Genomic DNA, 24,069 nt, shown 5'->3' with positions numbered 1-24,069 from the left:
CCCCTAGTTGCCCTTGTCCTCTCAACCTGATTCAGAGACGTGTAATAAAATACGAAGCAAATTTATGGTCTGTTTCAAGCACTTTAGTGCTGTATTTTTAAATTCATATATGCACATATAAGAACTATGATCTGTGAATAATTAGAAATGCTATAGGAAAATGATGCATTTTAGATCAAACATAACCGTTTTCTTACATAATTGTCTTGGATTAAAATAAAAAGAACGATACGTTTCGAACAGAGACAAAGCTGAAAATCTAATGACAGCCATAAACTGCTAGACAGCCATAAATTAACGTCTTCATCAAACACTGAAGGGATCAGTGCTTATCTAAATCAACAATTATTTCTTCTGAGAAGTTGCAGAACAGATTGCCCCTCTAATACTATTTTTAAATCCTCGTAATTGAGGATTAGGGGCAAACAATCGCCTTTCCAGAGTAAACCTCCTCTCCACCAGCCGAAGCCCTCCAAACTCACCTAACACCCAGACCGGTTCCCTAGGAACCTCCTCGGGTTCCCGTCCCCTTTTCCCACTCCAGCATCCCTGGAAACACGGGTTACTTTTAGGAAGGGCTGGCAGGAGTCTCTCCTCACTTCCCTCTCCCCATCCCTTTCCGTCTGAATTTTTTTTTTTTTTTTTTTTTTTTTTAGGGGCTCGGAGGAGTTGAGAGCGCAGCGAGCGCCAGCCGGAGCCGGGAGCCCGGCGGGCGGCGGGAAGCGCGTAGGGAGGCGGGCGGGCGGGCGGGCGGGTTCCCCCGCCGCGGGCCGGGGACACACCGAGGCGGCATCCCGGAGCGGAGCCATCCCGGAGGGGCGGCCCCCCCCCCCGTGCTGGACGAACAATCCCTCATCAATCCCGAGCTCAACTAATGGCCATCCACTTTCCAGGTTAAAAGCTTTAGCGACGCGGCACTTCTCCGAGCTGTAGCAGCTACCTGCGATGCCGATTTTGCGAGAGGCTGCTGCAAAGATTTCATTTTTAGAAGGCAAGTGAAAAATACGTTGAGAAGCTAGCCGATTCACTGGCTCAGAAGATGGAAATTAGACAGGGAAAGACTTGCTGCCTGTAGGAGGTTAGCGACTAAACTATTTGGAAGAAAGAGGTAGTTGGAAAGATGAGCTGATAGGAAAGAAGTCACTGTCAAAAGTCATCACAGGGTGCTCGCTCACTGTCTTTTACTCTCCCTGTAGCCAGAACCTAGACTTTTTTTCAACTTTACTGTATTCATAGTTGCTGTTTGGGGGAAAAAAAATACAAATCAACACACCAGTGTGAAAATCAGTTTAACAAAATCTTGCAAGATAGAATCCTGCAAGGCTCCTAGCAGGAACAGCTGAAGCTTAGGCTTCTTTTGATTTGTTTATTTTGGGGTAGTTTTGAAGACAAGCACATTTCTGCTGTTACAAATGATGTATTCACACAACCTCAGTACCTGAGATCCCAGGCAAGCCTGATGCATAGGATGGGCTACACACAGTGCTGGTTTATATGAGGGTAAAAATCCCACTACAGTTTAATTCTTTGCTTTCAAATGAAAATGGAACATTTTCTATTTTTTATATGCTTCTATCTATGCAGCAACCATTTCTTCATACTTATTACTGTTTATAAACACAGACAATAACTTAAGGATCACAATACTTTCATAAGCATAATTTTAAGGGGTATTTTTGTAATGAGATCATTTTTCTGCTGTGTTGGGGGTATCGGGACATGACTAGCCAGGGTACATGGGCTGGTTTAGGTAATAGGCTGGAAAATACTTTACTTTCTATGGTCTGACAGTTAAAATAGCTCTATTTATATAAATTAAGCATATGTCATGTATAAATTGATGTCTTAAATTATTTTAAAATACAGAGTGCTATAAGTAACATCAAGAAAGCACCTAGTGTCAAACCAAGTATTAAAGTACAGTGTTAGGAGGTCTTAATAATTCCCCCCCCTCCCCAAGATATCTTTCAGGCCATCATGGAAAGTTCACTCAGAAATGTGCCCTTCAAGAAATCTCAAATGATGCCACTTTTTATTTATAAACTTCAGTAACTTCTAGTATAATCTAGAGTTAAAGCAGTTGCACAGTCACAAACACATTTATCAAGCCCAGAAAAATGCTGCAGGTCTATCTTCTCTAGAATGTACCTCCAACAACCCTCACAGACATACCTGACAAACATTTCTGCGTGAAGGAATGAAGAAACACTGATGTCTTTACGGTCCAACCTTCTATTAAATACCTACTTGTAGAACTCAGCAGCTACAGTGATACCTAGGAAAGCCAAGTTGTGCTTTGCTGGTGCAGTGCTGTATATTGTAACAATTTTCATTCATTTCTCCTTTTAAAATGAATGATCTGAGAGGACAGAATATTTTACACTAGGTAGTGCATCTTGTACTACACAGAGGCTTGCAAAAGGAAAAGCCTAGGAGCTGTATTTGGGAATCACTAGTGGATTGCAGATCTTTATACCAATTTTGAATAATGTCCCAAGAATGTCAGAAGTATCACTTCCCCCTGCCCCCCCCCCCGCCATGTGATAAGAACTGGCTTAAGTTTGATGAGGGGTAAACCAGACTCGATCATTTCCTAAATTCAAAGGAGCTGTTCCGTGCCAGTGCTGAATTAAAGCGGTTTTTCCTTACAGAAAGACCTTTCAAGATCAAGAAACAGAAAAATGTGGTATGCTGAATAAATAATTTTAAAAATGAAAGCAGCGATTGTGAATCTGTGAGAAAAGTGTAAATGTAAGCTGGAAAAAATACCATGGACAGTCATTCAATATTAAAATAGATATATTCATTTTTATTGTGTCCTTGAAATACAAAATTCATTTAAGATGTTAGGTTAGTAAAATAATGAAGTTTCACTTTTCTTGCTCAGAAATTCACAATATACCTTATTTGATCAAGAGCCTTAGTGATGGATATTAACTATTAAAGTAGAACCTAACTCTTGTTCATCTATATACAAAATGTCAGTTTGCACAATCAAGAGCAATTCACAATCTTTTGAATGTCAGAAAGTTCAATAATGATGAAATAAAAGTTCATTTATCATTCTAGAAAAGAAATTCACAGACCAGTAATTATTCATAAAAACAGCAATGCCAAAAATAGTGACATGCAACTGGCTTAACAGCAAAAACTAAAGAACAACTCTTACATGGTTTTATATTAGCACATTAGGACGTATTGGCAGAGATGTGAAAGACTAATCTGCAAACAGGTACACGTAGACTAGCATGGTCTTTTAAGTAGTGTAAGTTTAAAAAGTTTACAATAGCTTATAGCAGTACTGAGTGCCAGCATGAAAATGGAGAACATACCATCTGTAAATTAAAATAAGAACAATAATAAAAAAATCACATTTTAGCATTCACATTAGTTGATGATGAATTCACTTTTCTTCTCTGGTGCTATAAAGAGCCATACTGACTTAATAAACCTATTTTATATGAGAAAAAAGGTGATTTTTTTTTTTAATAGCAGAAGATATTATCAATACAGCCATAGGCAGTGACAACTTACAGTCAGAGGCTGGTACTGACCAGCTGAGTCACATCCCAAACTGATCCGTGAGTGAACCATTTCACCAGAGGATCAGCACAGAAATTCAAGGGGCACCCTCACAGTCCTCCTGGCTGACCGGGTCGGGGGTGAGACAGGCAGGCATTGCTGGGCTTGCAGGGCAGCTGCCCTGCTGAAGTGGAGAGGAGGGACAAGTAAGCATAAGGTCTGACTGCCTCCCACCACTCAGCCCTGCAACACCACCGGCACCTGAACGCTTGCAAACAGCACTGCCCTTTCTGCTTAGACGATTTTGCCATCTTGGCACTCCAGTGACAGACGCCAAGAGCTGTTCGCTCCTGGGTTTTGTGGCAAAGGAGGCCATCAAAAACCGTGTTGCGCCCTACATCATGAAACACGCTCTCCTCAGCACAGCACGTTGTGGCCAGCTTGGCTCCAGCTGGGACCTCCAGGGGTGATGCCCGCTCATCCTGTTGTGCTGCTATGGCTTATTGACCAGGAATACCGACACCATGGGCCTTTCACTCCCTGCCCCACAGAGACCGGGTCACTCCTGGTCAGACCAGCTGCCGACTCTCAGTAAGTCACCCCAGCTGCTGAGTACATGGACCAGAAGGGCTTAACATTTCCTCTGTCCTGCTCTAGCTCTCATGACTTCACACGGGCGTGCGGCTTACCTCCTCTGCAGCTGGGCTATGCTAAGGTAGCGATGCATTGCTTACCAGCAAAATTAATCTACCAGGAGCATGGGTTACCAGGGACACAGTTCCAGGACAAGCTGGGCAGGCCCTGTTTTACGTTTAAGTATTTTGGTCCCTGAGCAAAAAGAGGAACTAACGTTTTTTATCCCAGCAAAATGCTGGCCTCTTGCGTGGTGCAAAGAGTGCTCTCCAACCCTGACGCAAGGCCTCCTAGTGCCTTCATGGAGGTTTCCTGCAACTCCTGTGAAAGATTCTGACCCTTTTTTTCTTTTTTAAATGGAAGCATGCTCTACGGATCTGATTTGCCATTTGAGACAATCTAGCTCTTCTTTTAATTTCAAAATAGATACTATACAAACTGATCAGCAATTAATCTGAAATTACTAATGATTTGCATGTACTTTTGGCACAGTCCTATTATGTCCTACCAGATTATGCAGCAGCCTGTGATATTCTAATTCAAAATCCTAAGAATAGAATACAATTATAAAAAAAGTCTTCTGTTTAAAACAAATACCTACTGTTATTTTTGCAGTTGCTTCAGGTTTGTTTCTAAGTTGGATGCCAAAGAAAGATTCATCATAACTATGGCATGAGACATTTTACCGCTTACATTTAAGCAATAATGAAATACAGTCAACAGTGTAATGATATCAACATTTCCTCTCTCAATAAACCAGGCTCTAATGTCCAAACTGGATTGTGAGCTATGGCTGAGTACAGAATAGCTCCTACAGAGTAACTATAGCAGTAAGTAACTTGAGTACCAGAATCTCTCCATAAAAACAAATTTTATTCTGTGGCACAAAGAAATAATCAGCTTTTGCCGTTGATTAAATGCTGAAGCAAAGTTAAAGCATTTAATCAACTGCAAAACCCGTTTAATGTAAGCATCCTCCAACACTGTAGACATTATTGATATTATATATGAAGAGAAAATGTTTATCCAATATATCTCACAAAACCACAATTTTCTCCTCGGAGGATTTGGATTGTGGCTGTGCCAATCTCTGAAAGCCTTTCTACTGATGCCGATGCGTATTTAGGGTATGTATGTACTTTACATGAATAACTAAACAGGCTTCTACACAAATAACAATAAATAATTCTAATCCTTAGTATATATGTAGCAGTTTCCATCCATAGGTCATCAAGTGCTTTAGAGATGAGTAAAACTTCTGATTTTAAAAGACGTACATCAACAGAGAGAGATGTTTTTTGGGAACACAAGGCAAGGCCCACAGACATGGCTACTCTCTCACCACAATTATCATCTTGGCAATTTGAGACTGGACAGCCATGAGAATCCTCATCAGTCTCTGAGGTGATGGCTAGGAAGAGAGGGTCTAGAAATCTCAGATCCCACACACTAGGAAATTAATTTTTGAAACAAGAGCTGGTCACCCAGTGAAGCGGGTTGGGCAGCCGGTATACAGATAACTTCTGTGGCTGCCAAGGGTTTTCACTTCCTCAAATTTTGGCCCCAGGGAAGAGTCTGTTTTCCAATTTGTAGATGGACAAGTGGGTTTCCAAACACAGGTCACACTACTCTGCCTATGCATAACTTAGGCACAGTAAAACACTTTTAAAAAGTAGTTTTAGATAACACACTTGCCCTTGAAGCTCTCTTCTTCTTTTGCCTTTTTGGAGAAACAAACAAACACAAGAAATGGCCAAAATAAGCACATAGACATGTTACTAGGAAAACAGTGAGACAAAGAGAAGTTAGAAGTTAATTTTTGAGATGATAGAATCATTTCAAACAGGCTCATATATTTTCTCCCTGAAGAATATACTTTTTTGGCTCAAAAGCCAGAATAGATAATGTAGGCTTGATCCAGAGCCTATTAAAATCAACAGAACCTCTCTTCTGACTTCAAATGACTGCAGGAGAAAATCACAGATTTTAATGTCTTTGCATTGCACCAAAAAAAAAAAAAAAAAAAAAAAAAAAGAGAAGAAAAGCAAAGCATTCACCCTCAGTACATAAAACTGAACTAAAAAATGTGTTGCCAGTAAGACAATCTTGCAAATCATCCCCCACCACCCCACACATCTCCCAAATAAGGGCTAAGACACTCAAGACGATGAAGGGAGCAAAGTAAATAAGAAATTAGGATAATAATCACTAAAAATTATTTCATCCCTTAGAATTAAGTTCCCCCCTTTCTTGCTATTATGCTTCTATGAGCAGATGCAGAGATGCCTCCAGATGGTGGGTGTATGAGACCTCCCAATCTAACAAGGGGGAACCCTTGTGACAGAGAGCTGCTGACCCTGTTTCCCATATAAATGGCCTTGATTCAGCTTGATGTCATCCTCCCTGTATATCTTACTCAACTCATGGCTGAGAGTATGGGGGTCCGTCCTGTAGAGACGTTGGGCTATCTACTTGGCCAAACTCTTGTCATCTTACCTCACTACTCACAACTCAGGCAGGACAAACTGAGGTTCCATGTCCCTCCAGTTGATATCTACCTCCAGCCCAAGGGCTTTTCTCCTTAGAAACAAATAGGAAGGAGGTAAAAGCAGCGAGGGAAAAGCAAATGTTTCCAAAGACGCAAAGCTGAGTGATGAAACAGAGCAAACATGGAGATTAGTAGAAGGCATAAAGGCAGTCGCTCACTTTCTTAAGGACCTTAGCTTGTAACGAAAGGCAATATCAACGTCTGGCAGGAGGATACCAAGGCCCATACGACTGTTATCAAGTCTGACAGCTTTGTTTTCCACTAGTTCTACATCAAAATGAGCCAATAGTAAGAAAAGAAACATCTTCATCTCATTCATTGCGAGGAACCTCCCTGGACACATGCTGATCCCAGAGCCAAAGGGCATTAGGAAATACTTCAGTTTTCTTCCTGCCTTGTAGAACGTGGTTTTCTTCTTGCCATTCTCTATGTATCGATCAAACTTGTACTCCTGGAAATAAAAGAGAAAGTGAGAGAAGGAGCGTGATATCTAACAAGGCAGTTACACGAGTTGCTTTGTTTGCACAACAGTAACACTTCTGAAACCCAGAAAATAAGATAAAGAGGAAGACAAGGAGCTGACAGCTTCTCTTTTTTAGTTGGTTCCCTCAAGTTTCATTAACTCACATTATCTTCCCTGCAAAGAACACTCCTTAAATCCACTTACTTCTTAGCTTAGCTCTTTTACATCAAGCTCCTTCAACTTCCACGTCTCATCCACTGTCTGGCCTATATTGATTGTAATTAGATTTTGACCGCTTTGTAGCAGGGACAATGAACCTTAGTGGAAGGACAATTTTCTTGTAAAGCATCATATGCGCTCAGTGTGGTACATACATCATGAATAAGGATAATCTGCCAAATTCTGCAAATGCCTATGAATAAATTAATGCTTTGCACCGATCTCGCTCTTGCAAGCTAGAACAAAATCCATCCTTCTTTTGCACCCAGTGGTGCAGATTATTCGAAAACCAGACCCGATGCTTTCCAGTCAATTTTCCCTTCAGTTGGAGATGGTTGCTGCTTAATTTGTCACATCTGACCTTCAAATGTTTTGCTCCGGAAGCTGTGTGCAAAGCAGGACAACCGCCAGTGACTGACCATTATAAAGAAGGCCCTTTTAAGTAAGGCTTGAGGTTGCGCTTGTAACCTGCGTTCCATAAATTGAACATCTTTCTGACTGTTTTCCAATAGCAGGATCCCTGTTTAGAGATAATTCATGTTTTTGAATGAAGGAGATCTGGCATCCTCACTCAGTCAACGGCAAATTAACCACTTACAAAATCCTCCTGCATGCTTTGAATAAAAATGACAGACACTTCTTGCTTATGGTCACTCATTAGCATTTGTCCTGCTTTGCATACATCTGCTATAGCAGCAGCCATTTGGAGCTGGCTGGGAACAAGTCAGTCAGACAGAAACCAACCTCAACTGATTAAAAAACCCCACTCCACAATGAAAAACACACTGATACTGATCTACCCATTAGATTAAAGGCTCTGAAAACCATGCACTGCAGCTCTTGCCGTCAAGAAAAAACAGTGGCAGAGGAGGTGGTGTATGAGAAAGCGAACAAGTACTAGGTGCACTGGAGGGGATGTAACTTTGGGTGTTGAAGAACAGGAGCTTGTTTCTCTAAATGGCAGAGGCCTGTATTTTCCCCAAAGATAAAGGTGATTATGTGTCTGTTTCCACTGACAAGTAATTCTTTTCAGTCGCTCTGAACACCCTAGCAAAAAGAAAGCATGCCATTTTTTTCCCCCGGTACTGTACTGCTTCATTTGAAGAAGCACAGTAACAAATGAAAGCCCAGAATACCACTTCTTCCTTAAAAAAGATTCACTTCCTGAAATGTAAATCCTGGTGGTCTAAAAAAGCACTGCTAAATATGAACTGCAATAGCTTAAAAAACCAACCCAACCCAGAGCTCTTCACTTTGTTGGAACATTTCCACAAGGTGCACTCCTGGTGTCTGGAGCAATTAAGAACTGTGGTATTGAACACATAGATGTACTGGGTCAAACCTTATGCTTTCTTTGTCATCTTAAGAGCCATCTGAGAGTTGTAATTGCTTTTAACAACAAATAAATTGGTGTCTAAGGAATTGGGAAAGCAGAAAACAAGTGTGAGACAGGAATGGAGCCAATGACAGTGACATCAAACTCAGGCTTGTGCTGCTGAAGCCTCTCGGGTTGGATAGTGTTTTCTTAAAAGCCAGTTTGCTGGCTAAATAAAGACTAATTTTTGACAATAAAGGAACTTCCAGCCATGCACAAGGCCTCCTTGGAAGAGACAGGGTGGCTGATGGCAAGGAAATGGTGAAGACACTGAGCAAGGACAGGCGATGAATTTCTGTGTGGACGGCCTGCGAAGAGTATTCTGAAAATTGAGCAATCATCTCCTGTGATTGATACAAGTCTCTCTCTGTCACATCTCATATTTAGCTTTGTTTGGGAAGCCACCGTGTAGGGTTTCCTGCAGGTTTCCTGATATTTCACTCTATGGGATTTGCTGAGTTCGTTTACTCAGCTCCATAACTAGCTGAGTTAGGATTTAGGGGTTCACTTATCCACTTTACAGAAAACTGACTTATTTATTTAGGCTCTGCTGAGTGGAGAAAGAGGTCAACAACATATGCTTACACTTATAGAATATGGTGCCAAAGCAGAAGATAGCTTGAACTTAAATTTATGTATCCAGGAGAAAAGCATTGCTACAAAATTATCTTGTCAAGCTGCCTGTTTTCCCAGGAAAGTTTTCCCTAAATACATGACAAGCTCAAGACTGCACCTTTCAAAAAATTCATTCTCCATCTCTATCTGATCCTCAGTAGTTATTGTTGAAAGCACACTGCATATTTTAAGAACCAAACAGAACAGTGATTTCCCCACTTTTCGAGAGGGCCCATGTGCTGAAATCAATGTACTGCAATGTGTGGATTGCTCATTCACTATCAAAAAGATAGAATATATGAACTAAAGCTGTACTGTGAAAGCTGAGCAGAGCTGATACTAAGCAGATACATTCAAGGAATGGAAATATGGTAATATATTCCGGCAATTATTGGATAAGGGAGGGGATCAGTTTCCACACTGATGCTTTTGGTCTAGGACCTAAACAAACAGATGGACTTTTGACAAATCAATAATGTTCTCCAAAATAAAGTGTTAAGAATAACATGAGAAAAAGCTTATTTGTTAGTTGTTACTTTTTAAGGATAGAAATATTAATCAACTATTTGCCAATATATGGATTATTTTTTAAACCCCTAATCTTCTCAGTTGGCTTTGCCTTCATTTTCGGGTGGGGACAGCCAGCAGAGCCCTCCTGGATGTCATTTCCATTTTCATGGCTCCAGTGTTCATCCCAGTGACTATGCCTTACTCCTGCTAACTCCGACACGTGCCACACCTCCTCTCACTGAGGCTGGAGGTCCTGCGCAGTGAGATGCTGTCCCACGTCAACAAGGCACTTGAATCTCACTTTTCCCCTGCAACCTCATATCCTTAAATTCCTGAAAGGGAGAGCCTCAGGGAGCAATGCCTCTAACATGGGTTTTCTATAAACATGTAAAAAAATACAGCTCCCTTCTTTGGCTCAAATGCCAAGGATGGAAATCAGAGTGTCTGGGAGACAGCCATTTGCTTAGGAAAATATGGATGAGGAATGGATCAGGTATGAGCTCTTGCCTCTGAGGCAGAGGAGGCATTTAACAGCCTCAGCGTGCACCCTCGCTCTTCCTCCGTGGCACCCTGGGCTGGGGACAGCAATGCGGGGGAGCAACGTAGCTGAGATGAGGGCTATTCAATTTGCATGCAGGTGATGAACTTCTGAAGCTGTATTAAGGCTGAGGCTGGGTGGATTAATTTCAAGTCTTTGATATTCATTAACTCGAGCGTCAGAGAAAAATACAAGGAGATGACACAATTACCCTCCGAGCTTTGCTACAGAGCAACAGCTTTACAGTCTCAAGTTCACAACACTCTACTAATTGATCAAGAAGGGGTGAATCCCTACAAAGGGAGGTGAAAAAGCATAAGGCTCAAGTAAGACACTGCTATTATAGGGCTTCAGAGAGTCAATGATGCTTTGGGGGCACTTAGCTAAATGGGCCACATTATTTGCTATTTAAACCACCTTCTATTATTCAGCCCTCCTTGGGTATCAAATGATCCACTGCCAAACAAAACCCACATTTAGCCTAAAGTTTATGGTAGTCAATGTGCAATTGTCAATTCCTTTGAAAGCAGTGCAGTCAGTCTCATCACCATATTTCTCTCTTCAGGCCATGAATCCTTTGACCTATAGGGCCCTAGAAAATACATCTGAAAGTAGGAAGATTTGTTCCACAAGAAGGAACAGCAGTAAAAAAAAAAAAAAAAAATCCCCACAGATCACAAAAGGCTTGGCTGCTGCAATGTGCCTGGAGTAGGAAGAGTAGCACCAGCTGAATGTTTACCTTAGGATCTTCATAGACCTCAGGGTCCATGTGCAAAATCTGCGGGTAAAGGGCTATCCAGTCTCCTTTCCTCAAACCGACTTCTTGATTCCCTTCAAGCTTGAGAACAAAATCCTCCTGGCTGATGCGAATGTTCATGGAGGACGAGCACATTCGTAAACTCTCGTTTAAGGCACTCTCTGTGATTAAACAGAAGCGGAGAGGGCGAAAGCGTCAGAAATATGGGAGATGATTGGAAGTTATACATGGCTACAGCTGCTGAATCTCAAAAGGTTTAGTAGGGCAAGCTAAAGTAAAAAAAAAAAATGGGAAAAAACCCTTCACAAACCAAACATAAAGCAGAGACCAGGAGGAGGCAATAAACAACCCCGCAGGGCTGGGGCGGGGAGCCACCACACTGAACCTCCCGATGTGATTCTCACTGATGGTGCTGAGAAATCCTGTCGGCTGTAGGCAGCACCGAGTCTTGGGTGGAAAGTCATTATTCAGGCATCACGTTGAAAACACCACAATCAGAAGACATGAACGCTTTATGCATTTACATACATTTTGGAGGTTGCAAGCAAATACCAGTGAAAGCATCCACGGAGCTATTTAGCTTGCCTTTTCAAAGCTGTTGGATGTAATGGCAGGACTATATGATAGAAAAAGTCATTTCACTTGTTAATTCTGTAGTCATTCTGAGGATTTTTAAATTTATTTATTTTCTTTTCAGTGCGCTACCCTGCCAAATGATAGTGTCTGTTATGGTCAGAGTGAATGAAAGCAATTCATTATTTGCCTGGTAATTTTAAGAGGGAAAGACACTTTTAATTGGCCAAGAGAAAACAAAACATAGTCCTCTCAGGCTTAGGGAAAGCAAGATTTCTGTCTCCATCATCACATCCTGGAAGGCTCCAGAAGCTGAATGTCCTTGCTTTCCCAGTGGCCTTCACCTTTTGCTCCTAGCACGACAGATTTTATGGCTAATTTCCGGCAATTTATCCTGGCAGTTTGAGGAGGAATTCCTTTGGGAATAATATGCATAATTTGCATAAATCATTCTGATAGCATGTATATCAGCATGTAGCTCCTGTCTAGGGCTGCATCTCTCACTTTGTAATCAAAACTGACTATTTTTCCACCAGCGTGTATGGGCGCTGTTATATGTGACTTGATTCCTTTTAATCATCAGTGTGAAAAATAGCCTAAAATAGGGTTTCATTTGCACATAATAATCCATTTGTGTCTGCATTTATGTTCTGTGATATCAAATAAGCCTTCTCTAAGTGTTCACCAAGGCACTGTAACTGCTGTACCCAAAAGGTTAGCTTATTAGAGACAGTAGCTACCCAGTGTAGATGCCTCTGAAAAAAAATAATAACAAATGTTCTTTCACTAAAAATTAAATCTGGTGCAGCATGCATAACAAATAAAGTGGCCTTGGATGCTTTCTTGCAGGAGGTTTTTCCTTAAGCATGCATTTGTCTAAAGAAATGAGGCTGCGGTCAGCTTTGTGTGGTCAGCGCCGTGATTCAATGTGACGTACAGTGAGTCTGTGCATATTCTTTTGGACTGCCTTCGTTACTATAATCAGGCAGAGTCAAATCGGCTTGTTGGTGACGAAGCCAGAAAAGAACCCTGGTTCCAGAAGATGGCCTCTACTGCGGATAGCCACAAGGCACCTGACACGATAGATTTCAACTGGCAGCGCTCTGGCAACAAAACTTTACGCGGTACAAAGAAAGGGTCCAGCCTCCGCTCCCAGACTGTCTTCAACCTGCGGAAAATGAGGCTGGTAACTCCACGCCAGTCCGCCATTTGGAAACGGTGGTGACATACGTAGCGACAACAGAAACGAAATGAGGAAGGGGGAAGGAGGGGAAAAAAAAAAAACCCCAAAGAAAAATAATTATTAAAGCGCTGCTGCGAAATAGCAGGTTTACGTTTAACCGCCCAAGCGATGCGGTCGCATCCTATCGGCGGACATCCCCTCAGAAAGCGCGGCAGTCCCTGCCCGCTGCCGGATCCCAAATGACAATTGGGCAGCATATCTTATGCAGAAGTTAATCACAATAATGGAGCACAAAGTGTGGCTTAGCGGTCAGATCGTAAATGACAAATCTGTTTTACCTTCCAGTACCAGTTATGTGTGGAAGGCGAGCTTGGCTCTCGCTCTGAGCGATCATGCCGATAATCATTAGATGACAAAAGTAATGAGTCACATTATGATCAACAAAGGAGAATGGAGCTTATATGGCTTTGCAGGCTCACATTAAAAAAATAGACAGTCAGCTTTCCACAAATGCCGGAGCTATACATTGAGAGGAATGACAACTGCACAATAAAACTGCAGCCTTTACTTGCAGTTGTCATAGTTCAGCAGACACCAGCCATCGCCGCTGACAGACCAGCTGGGTAGCTTGGGAGGCCTTCCATTCTGCACCGTGAGATACAGTAAATTATCCAGCACGGTAGAGCAACATCTGTTTCTGTGCTTGTGCCGAACAAACAAGGCAATTTAAAGCATACCAAGGGATAACCAAGCAGCAAATGAACATGACCCTCATTTTTTTCCCCCCTTCTTACACACATGAGATGCTAAACTTCACTGTGCGAGCGCTACATAAAGAAGCCAGGCTGTTGTTTGATAAGGTGTTGTCAGAGAGATTTTACATATTTTCTAGAGAGAGAGAGAAAAAAAAAAGAGAGATATCTCTCTCTCATAGTATTGTTATTCTTAGAATCCTCCCACTTCTCTCTTCGTTTCTCTTATACTAAAGCTAGCACTCAGCTTCCAATTCATTCTAGATTTTTTTTTTAAACTGTTTCAATATACTTATAAATATTCAGTCTTTAAACCCTAATTTGCTATACTTAGTTCACATGCCTTCAAGCATTTGTCTTCCAATTTCCACTGAATAAATGCGTACTAATGAGAAATAGAGCAAGCTGCTGAGGCAAAGCTGGGTGACTTGAGCCTGGCCTGCCACCAGCTTGTGATAGGCAGGCAAATTGAGTTAAAATGAAAAGTCTTGTCAGCTGAAATACAACATGGTAGCCAAACAGCAAGCTGTCAATCATCCAGCCAAAACAAGGGACTGCAGGTAATAAAAGGTCATTGCGAATCATAAGTGCATTTGGCTTTTGTAGGCAAGTTAATTTTAATTAAACATGATCTCTATCTGTAAATGTTTTATAAAACTTATTGTGCATAATGGATTGTTAATTTTACACTAACACATAGCAGGTAATAGGGCACTATAATTATTAGAGTGTATTGTAGGAAAATAGCTATCGAATATGCAAATATTTGGGGGGGGGGTCATTTACCCACAGGCATCACGGTGTGCCAACACAAACGATGATCTGAAACAAGTACAATTTGCATCTTACTAAGAACTAAATGGCACTGCCCAGCCCATTCCTGGAAAATATATTCATCTCTCTCAATCCAACCAACAATTTTAATGCTTAGCATTTGCGTTACGACTACACACTCCGTATTAGCTGTTTTTGGGTTCCTACCCTTTCTTGTGTACGAAACATTTTTTTCAAGCTGTGCTCTTTTTGCAGGAAATATCTGGGATTCAACAATGACCTGGGGCAGGAATACTTCACCATATAAATAAACGGACTAATATTAAACAAACGAACTGACTAAACATGCCTAGCATTAAACATGCACTAAGTATATCTCTGCTTTACCCTTTGCATTTCCATTATAACCATAAAAACCGACAGACCATTCTCATGTGTCATTTACCATATTAGAGCTCCGTTGTGAGCCATAACGACTAATAATGTATGTTACTCTGTGCACACAAATACACGCGTTTGGGTTTCAGGAAAAGTCTTACGTAGACAAAACAAAGTGTGCGACCCCAGAAATGCCATCGGGGGAAAAAAAAAATCAGAGCCAAAGTTTGCTAGTTTTGCTGTGGGTTGAAAGCTTTTTTTTTCTTTTTTTTTTTTAAAAAAATCACATACCTGTGCTTTGAATTTCAAAGTTAAATCAGGCCATGTTGTTCCCTAGACCCAAAGAATCTGACCATAATGACAACGTTGCTGCCTGAGAAAGGCTTTGTAGCAACTCTTGCTTGTTCTCCATCGCATGAGGAATCCAAAAAAAGGCTCTTGTTATAGTAGGCCAAAAAGAGGACGGAGAATCAGAGCACTTAAAACAGGAGAATGAGATGACAAGGTGATGAACACACAAGAATCCCACCTGGTCTGCCTTACTCGAGAGCAGGGACACAAATCCCGGTTTTCTGTGCCCTGGGTTGGCACAGGGGGAGCAGGAAGAGGAAAAGCTCGGTCTCGGCGGCTGGGACCAGTGAGCTGCAAGGGCAGAGACGGTGCTGGGCCACAGCCCCCCGCGACACGGGGATTTTTGGTGCACAAGCAATGCAGGTTGGGATCTCTCTCCCTCCTACACGTTTATTAACAAAACAACCTTTTCCACTGAAGCATAAATTTAATTCTCTTATGGCACAGGTTTTTTTTCTATATTATTATTTTATGGGACAGTATCCAGGCCTTTATGACTTAAGTGCCAGAAGAATTGAAATCTAGCTTCTGTTCATACCACATTACGTTTAACGCGATTATAAAATTTAACAAAAGTGTTACAAGAATACTACAAAGTAGGATGTGGCACTTTCCTCTCAACACATAAATCAAATGTTACCAAGGTACTTCAAGATTTCAAGGAGCAGCAGAGGAATGACACAGTTAATGTTTTAAACTGTTCATACAATTTTGCACCAGATGGTTTTAGTGAAGTACATGCTTTTATTTTCCTTATTCCTACACTTCTGGGGTGCTTTGGTGTTTTTTTTTTTTGCTTTTTTTTTTTACCCTGCCATTCCCATCTTGGTTTCCAAATACAAAATAAAATATCTCTTGATCTTCTTGATGCTCAGTAACTCTCCTTTTCTATTGTTTTTTGGTGGATGCTAACTGATGCAAAGCAATTTTACTTGTATTCCTTAAAAGCACATTAACTGCTTAGAATGCCATGTTATTCTTCAGAAGTGTTCGTGTCATCAGATATCTCCCCTGCTTCAAAAGCAACATCTCCAGCAGTTAGAGAGAAATCTGCATCAAAACAGCTGTGACTCCAGATGAAACCAACTTACTAGATTCACGCTACAGAAGATAAACATTAATGCTCTAACAAAAAGCAACCGGATCAATCTTGACTTTATATTTGCACTATGAGAAACAATTCAAGTTTGAACACAGGTTCTTGATACCTGCCACATAGGATGGTCCTGGAGAATGGCAGCTCTTATATCCAAATCAAGCCTAGAGACTGTACTGCTCCACTACCCTGTCTTGACACCACTTCTTTTAAGAGTGGAACATCATCAGTTCAGGTCATGAGTTAACAAAACATATAGACATGAGCTCAGTTTTAACAGAGGACTGGTTTCAATATTTAAACATAGAGGAATATTGAACCTTTATGCTTTTATTCAGCTGTTGTCTGTTTATCTGTCTTGTTACCACCACCTATGGAGACTTTCAGATGCTTAAAGGTTACGTTCCTACCCTCTACACCCTCTCTCCTCCCTTGGGCTAATTCTAGCATTTATGTTGCCTGTGCCCATGCACCAGCAAATGTAGTGAAACCATGAGCTCACGCTATCAAGGCCTATCCAGCTCCTGGATCAAACTGCTTCTAACGGGAACTGGCAAAGGTCTCCTTCTGAAACACTGATCTAGAACTGGAAGATCTGCATCTCACTTAAAGCTCCCTTATTTTGAATCAAGGTACTTTTTTCAATACTGGAAACGCCATTTCTACTGTGTAAGGCTTTACCTTATATTTTGTTCAGAGGCATTGCTCAGCTGAAGCCTGCTTTAGAAGTCTTTTTGTTTTGTTAGAAAAAAGAAACGAACTGCTTGTGAAAAAATTACATTTGCAGTTTAAATACATTATCCCACTTTAATTTCAGAAAAGGGTCTTTCTTGGCAGTACCACAGAAAAGTATTTGAAATGCATTAACACTTCGGCAGATGCTCAGAATCAAACAACTTAATAGGCATCAACTTTTTTTCAAATAATTGCAAAGCTTCGATTTAGCCTTTTGCATACCTTGCATAGTTAATTACCTAGGCTTTAATGTTTACATGCAATGAGAGTATCTACAGCTATAAACTACATAATTTATAATTGATGTAAATGGGTGTTATTATGTCAATTAGGCAGCTGTGTCCTCCACCTTCTCAGTAAACAGAAATGAGTGATAAACCCAGTTTGCCGAGAGAGCCCCTCTTTTCTTCCTAACAGATAAAAATAAATTACCTAGGTAGACCAGGTTGTCCAATTGTTCTCTGGTGAGGTGGATGTTATACGTGGGCCCTCTCTTTTGACCTGTTGACTGCAGCAAATGGTCAATCTCGTCACGCACCGCTGCAAGAGCTTCTGGGTGCCGCAGAAGATAATACATGGCCCAGAATGTAGCTGGAATCGTGTTTCCCACAGAGGCCCACAGGAAGGCAAAATGATGTGCTGGGAGAAAATAAGTGAAAAGGAAGATTAATAGCGTTTATTACACTGATTAGATTTGCAGTGTGCTAATTAAAAGATGTTAGGACACAGACCCAGCCAAGGATCAGTGAATGCTAATGAGGACCAATAGGCTTCTGAAGTCTAATTTTCTGCTTAATGAGAATAGTTTGAAATGTAATGTCGGGGGGGGGTGGGGGGAATAAGGGGAGGAAATGCAGCTCAGTTATAATCTTTCTCATTATCACCATTAAGTATCTTGTTTTACCACCTCAGCACAAAAAAAAAATCAATTATCATAGAGGGTTGTTTCAGAGTAAAACATTTTATCATTAGCCAATTAGAAAGAACATAAAAAAATTTCAAGGTCGCCATTTTGCCTTTTTATTTCAAAGGTCTATAGTAAATTATTTTATTTTAGACAAGCAATCATTCATAAGTTTCCTACCTGCTTTGTCATAATCTCCAAGCAGCTCATATTTCTCAAATATATCTTGTCTGGCTTGGACCACTTTTGACCCTCCCAGCCATTTTGTCATGTTCTGAAGTAAAAAATGATGTATAAGCTCCTTCCGAACCTTCTTGGTAGCTCCTAGCAACTCAATTGGTATGTTTGCAGCTAAATAGGGAAAGCTGGCATCAAACTTGATAAATTTGTCTCTGATTTCACTAATAACTTTGTGGCCATCTGCAGCAGGAACTCTTCCATATAGTGTTACAAAACTGGCTTCAAACATTACAGAGCAGCAGAATTTGTACATTTTTTCTGTTTCCCAATCTGTTGCTTGTGAGCATTTCCATTCAAATATATCCTGGAGATTTTTCATCATGTGGTCAGAAATGATATCCAAAGGCTTGCCTTGTAGATACTGGTAGATTCTGTGGAGGTTTTCCTTGAGATCGGGGAATTTTCCATTCGACAAGGCAGGGTAATCAAAAGTTTTGGAAGCCATTTTATCAGCAAATTCATGAAATTCAAGTTGCTTGCTATTTCGGATGACATAGACATATTGAAATGGATCCATGATAAAGGTAATGTATCTACCTGAATAGAAGAAAAGAAACAAATAGACACACGTGTACTTTTATAATCTGGTGACACTTTCAGAAGTAAATAAGAAAATAAGCCCGGCCAACGTCTAGAAGAAAAGCATGCAGAAAATCCCCAAAGCAAAGATCTGCGAAGAAATCTGCAAAGCCAAAAAAAAAAAAAAAGAAAAGAAAAAAGAAAAAAAGAAAAAGAAGATGCAACAAGTTTTATTTAGATTCTCTTTGTCGGGATGCAGATTTCACCTGTGCACACTTTTACGGCTCTTCTAAAACCAGCATGAAGCCATTTCCATGTAGACTGAGCTACTGGTTTTGCCAACAGTAGGGCATGACCTGCAATTGTGGCACTCTGGAACAAATCATTTAATACTCTGGTATAATTCAGGAAAATACAATGTAGAGCTGTAGCAGCATTTGAAAATTGTAGGTCTTCTCTAGCAGAAAGGAAGAAACATTTCACCTGCATGGAGGAAAGTGAAGGTGGGGGCTGGAGTAGAAAACATGCCACCCAGGCAGCTTTTCTTCAAGCAGATGACACAGAGACTCAAAATCTGCCAGTTACGGCTTTAACTGCACATTGCAACCCCCCAACATTTAAAGCCTCACATCTGTTGTTTTTCCTCAAGTTTTGCTAACTCTTTATTAAGAATGTGCTTAGCATCAGTAAAATGACTACCTTAGGATTTGATTTTGAAGCCATTCTCACAGTGGAGCAGGCTACCATGTGTAACAGGGGTGCTGTTTTGGGGTACACACTGTCCCAGCGCTACCGTCCATTGTGCCACCGTGCACCAACAACTTCCTACCCTTCCCAAGGCACTTAATGCGGTGACACAGCCGTGCCTTCAGCTGCTGGTAGAAGGACAAGATCGCATCAAGTCTGATGCTTTTTCAAGTTGCCCATGGCAGAAAAAATCCTGCAATTTCTCCCTAAACTTTAAGTCAACTACTAAAGAAGAGCATTTTGGTGAACTATCATGAATCAAAAAGCTAACGCTCCCAAAGCTTGATTACATCTTAACTCTTTATAGATGATTCCCATGTTAAGTCTAAATGTAGAGTTCCTGATTCTTAACTTGAATGGAGAGGTGCATTGGAATGGAGAGGAAAAAGGGTACCCATTAAAATGTACGCATCCTCTGTGAAATATCCCGTTTATAAACTCTGGAAAATAGCAAAGCTCCCAGCACTTACACTCTAATTCTGTCTCACTAAAGGGACAAATCTCCTTTGATTTTAATGGGAACACTACATGCTTAACTGAGGACCAAATTTGGCTCTGTGACAGATGTCCTGAGATAAAGTAGTCACTACCACTAAAAATGTCAACAAGTATCCATGGTTACCATATAGTGATATTTGAATTATCATAGTTATTCTGTATTCTGACTTGTATATACACACAGTGCTCTATGGTAAATCTGGGTGTGCTCTGGACTTCCTCTGCAATTACCAGCTGCCATAATTTCCCCCCAGATTACGTCTACTGTAATCTCAGTGAACCAGTAAGGAAACACAAGAGATAAACTGAGACAGAATTTGACCCCCTTTTTATGTCGAGGACATGTGGAGGTTTTTAAAATACTCATAGAGTTTGCTCTTCTGCAACATAATCAATCATAGATGTAAATTAATTTTTAAAGAATAAATATATCGCGAAATTGGCATGAAAAAGAGATCCTGAATTCCCAGTCCTCTCTTCTAACCATTTCTTCCTTCCCAGATCACAGAGACCGACAGGAATTTTTAGTCTCAACCTCTGAAGTATCTTTATTAAGAGTCCTAGAATTGGTGTCTCTTTCCAGCTTTCACCCACTGCCATGCTCTTTACGGAGGCTACCATCTTTGCGATCCAAGCTTGGAAAGAATACCCATTGGAGCAATTTTTAATAAATAGATTTGGAGTGTTATTAACCCTAAAGATGAAAGCTGGCTTCCTAACTTTGCGTTTACAGGGTAAACAATTTAAGTTAAGATTTTTAATTAATATTAATTTAAACCATCTGTCCACCATCTGCTTATTTCTGATGCAAAATATGAGTTCCTTTGTGATCTTTAATCAGACACTTAGCAAACGCACATCAATTCTTATAATTTTTAAGTAAGAAAATGATTTTCAGCAAATGAGTTTTCAGACAAACAAAGTATTTTAGTAATAATTTTAAATCAAAGCTCACTCAACACTAGCACATAGTTTGGAAAAAAAAAATCTCTGCAAAACAGAATATCACAGATCCCGATTTTTACTATTCTCATCAGGTTCCTGGTAGCAAAAAGTAAGTATGTACCAAAATATAATTTATTTTGTAGAATCAGTTCAGGCTCCACATCACATCACTGCAAGTCAACAATACATATAAACACAGAAAGCAAAATACTTTTGTTACTGCTTTTAGTAAAGGTCTGTATAGTCAGAAAAGCAGAACCCCTCTATAACAAAGGCAGCTTGTTTACGTACCTCACCAAGAATCTAATTTTAGATCTCTTAATTAGAAAAAGACTAAAATCTAGAGCTAATTAACTGCAGTTAGTAAGTTGTTGCTGCGAGAGTGGGTATGGGAGCCTTTAGCAATTACAGTCATCCTCGCACACAGATGCACTACGCGGCTACACCGGTTACCCCAGTCTCTTCCATACAGGAACAGATTGCTAATTACAAAACCGTGCCCCAACACCTCCTCTACCCTGAGCAGCAAACATCCAAACTGGAACAAACTTTCTCACCTCAAGTTATGATTTTAAATTTTGTAAGTGTCAATATGGTTCTCAATTTTGCTTTTTTAAATCCTGTCGTTGTCCCTGATGAGGTCTCTTCCCACTTGATTGTCCCTCGTGGTGTCAGAGACCAACAAATGCAAATCTTCGCTAAAGTTTCCAGTTATTATTTGGTACTTTAAAATACAGCTTCCTCCCTCCCCTCCCATGCCTTTCCATTGCAGCTAATGCCAAGAACCACCTCTTAAAAGTAGCCTTTTCTGAAACTGAACCAAAATCTCCATGCTCAGGAGTTTCCATCAGAGTACTGGTAAAGGTAAATGCCAGATCAGCTAAAAGTGAAGGCATATCACATGCTCCACAAATCAGGAAGCCTGAAATATTGAAAGTATTTATATAGAAACCACTGGGGACCAAGCCTTTCCTTGTTAGATTGTAAAAATTCATTCAACACAAAAAACCTAAGATGACATGTCCATACAGAAGCATCACACTCCAAATCCCAACAGTTTAAGCCACTGAGCTATTTTATTTAGTACCATAGAAACAAGTCAAAATAAGAGATGTATACTTGTTTCTGTAAAAACCCCTCTGATTTTTTTTTAAATATGGCTACAGAGAATTTATACTTCCCCATCCAATCCTTCAGTCTGCATTACACCCATGCTGCAAATAGCCTGGTTATCTCCCTTTAGTTTATACAGTCTCCTAGAAATAGAAGATTGATGTGGAAAATATGAAAATTGTCAACTTTGGTAAATCTGAGCACAGAAGCCAGTATTTGTATGATAGTTAAGAAATTACTCTAATAATGCATTCTGGAGCTTTTTAATGCTAATGATGAAAGACAAGCATTTCAGATGGCATCTAATGATGGATGTTATTTCAGTAATGCTTGCAGCAGGCTTCAGCTTCATAAGGAGCTAATGTAAATTACCTTTTGCCTAAGAGAGAAAAATGTGATATGTTACTGTAGGTGTATCATGATTTAAAAGAAAAGAATGACTTAGCAGCAATATTCTACAAGGCAAGTATCCTCAGAAAAGAAACCTAAGATTATCTTATTAAGAGTTAGTCTCAGAGAGAGTGTTGCAAGGTTTGGTATCATTCCCAATAACTTGTGAAGAAAAGGAGACAAAGTTTAATCCCAAAAAACAATGACAAAACTGTTTCATGCTCTTTCAGTTCTTACTGAGCCGTCTGCCTCTGCTGCCGACCCTTAACAAGCAGAGAGGTTGGCTTGGGAAGTACGATCATCTCAACACAACAGATTATCTCTCATCTCTCTTTCTGCTCCTTATTCTTTCCTTTTCTCTCTTTTTTTTTTTTTTTTTTTTTTTTAAGACTATCGCATTTACGTAATCGTCCTCTTATTAGGGAGATTCTGCTGAACTGCTGACAATGATGTACAGTGGTGCTTCGCCGGCATGACGTTTGGGGAAAACGATTCTGCTGCACCACCACACAAAACCAATTAGAGAACTATTTTCTGCGACAGGTCAGGAATTTACATTGTTTCTCATAGAAAGATGTGCTTTTTAATTTCTTTATTAAGATGACATCCATGTCCCTTGCGACTTTTAGGGATGACAATCATTTGCTCATCACGTAGGAAAGTACAATCAGCGAAATCGCATTACCGGTACGGGGCAATGCCAGAAACTCCAAGCATCGTTCCGCATTTTCCAAATGAACTAGTTTGAGAACCAATAATTAGAACAATATCTATTGATAGAATTTCTTGACAGGACCTTCAGACACGCACCAGGGGGTAAAGTAATGATAGTCCATATACAACAGGCTACGTTATGTTTGCCGAACATATAAGCATCATCTTTGTCAAATCAGTAAGACATATAGAAATCCTGTGCACCTTCGGATCAGGACATGATAGGAGGTACTAACTAGCTTTGGCTTCTTCCTTGACTTGTGGATGACAAACTGTTTCTCCTTAGTGAAGTCTTGACGGTCAGTATTTTTATACCGAAAAAAAGGGAACTTAAAGTGATATCTCCGATATGACAAATTCACAAAATCAAAGATTTCCCTGCATAAGGCTGAAATGATATCCAGAACTCACTCCATTTACCTCAGTCTTTATCAAGGAAGGTTTCCTCAAAATACCTGAACACAGGGAGATTAGTTGAAATGGAATTTTGTTTAGCATGCAAATAGAAATCTGTGAAACTAAATTACACTCATAGATTACTTAAACACACAAATCTCTAAACATAGTCTTGCATAAAATAATAAAGAGGTGAAAGAGAAATAAATATTTGATTAAACACATTAAGGATTCTGAAGTATGACTGTATCTGGTTTTATGAATGTACTAGGGTAGTCTTTGAATTATAATTATCAATCTTTATTCGTAAGAAGCCATGACTGTATATAGTATGAATGTACATTAACAATAAAAAAGACGGTATTTCAACAAAAGTTGGTCTTGTAATGTGTCGAACTCACTTTCAAAATGGAAGAAACCTATCATATTAGTTTCCAAAGAAAAAACCCTGAATGAATTTTAAAAAAATCACACATTTAACAGCAGTAAAAATGTTCTTCCAAAGGAAAAAAAAAAAGAACAGATTTGTTAAGAGCAAGAAAAAAATTATTAATTAAACACATGGCTTGCAATGTAATTAA

At 40.1% G+C, this 24,069-nt stretch overlaps 1 protein-coding gene across 4 annotated transcripts in view; it reads right to left on the bottom strand.

Moving 5' to 3' along the window:
- Nucleotides 1–2,788: 2,788 nt before the first annotated feature.
- The window catches only part of CYP7B1 (cytochrome P450 family 7 subfamily B member 1), a 126,057-nt gene continuing 104,776 nt past the window's right edge, over nt 2,789–24,069 (bottom strand). For all 4 annotated transcript variants that reach the window (XM_075743992.1, XM_075743994.1, XM_075743993.1 and 1 more), the window contains 4 exons: nt 18,107–18,703; nt 17,455–17,661; nt 11,163–11,341; nt 2,789–7,154 (listed from right to left, as the gene is read on the bottom strand). In XM_075743992.1, coding sequence (XP_075600107.1) covers nt 6,858–7,154; nt 11,163–11,341; nt 17,455–17,661; nt 18,107–18,703 — 1,280 coding nt within the window. In that variant the 3' untranslated portion in view covers nt 2,789–6,857. The remainder of the gene's footprint in view (nt 7,155–11,162; nt 11,342–17,454; nt 17,662–18,106; nt 18,704–24,069) is intronic.

Source organism: Balearica regulorum, chromosome 2, assembly GCF_011004875.1.
Source record: "Balearica regulorum gibbericeps isolate bBalReg1 chromosome 2, bBalReg1.pri, whole genome shotgun sequence".
Lineage (NCBI taxonomy): Eukaryota > Metazoa > Chordata > Aves > Gruiformes > Gruidae > Balearica > Balearica regulorum.
This window is presented reverse-complemented; position numbering and strand designations above follow the sequence as displayed.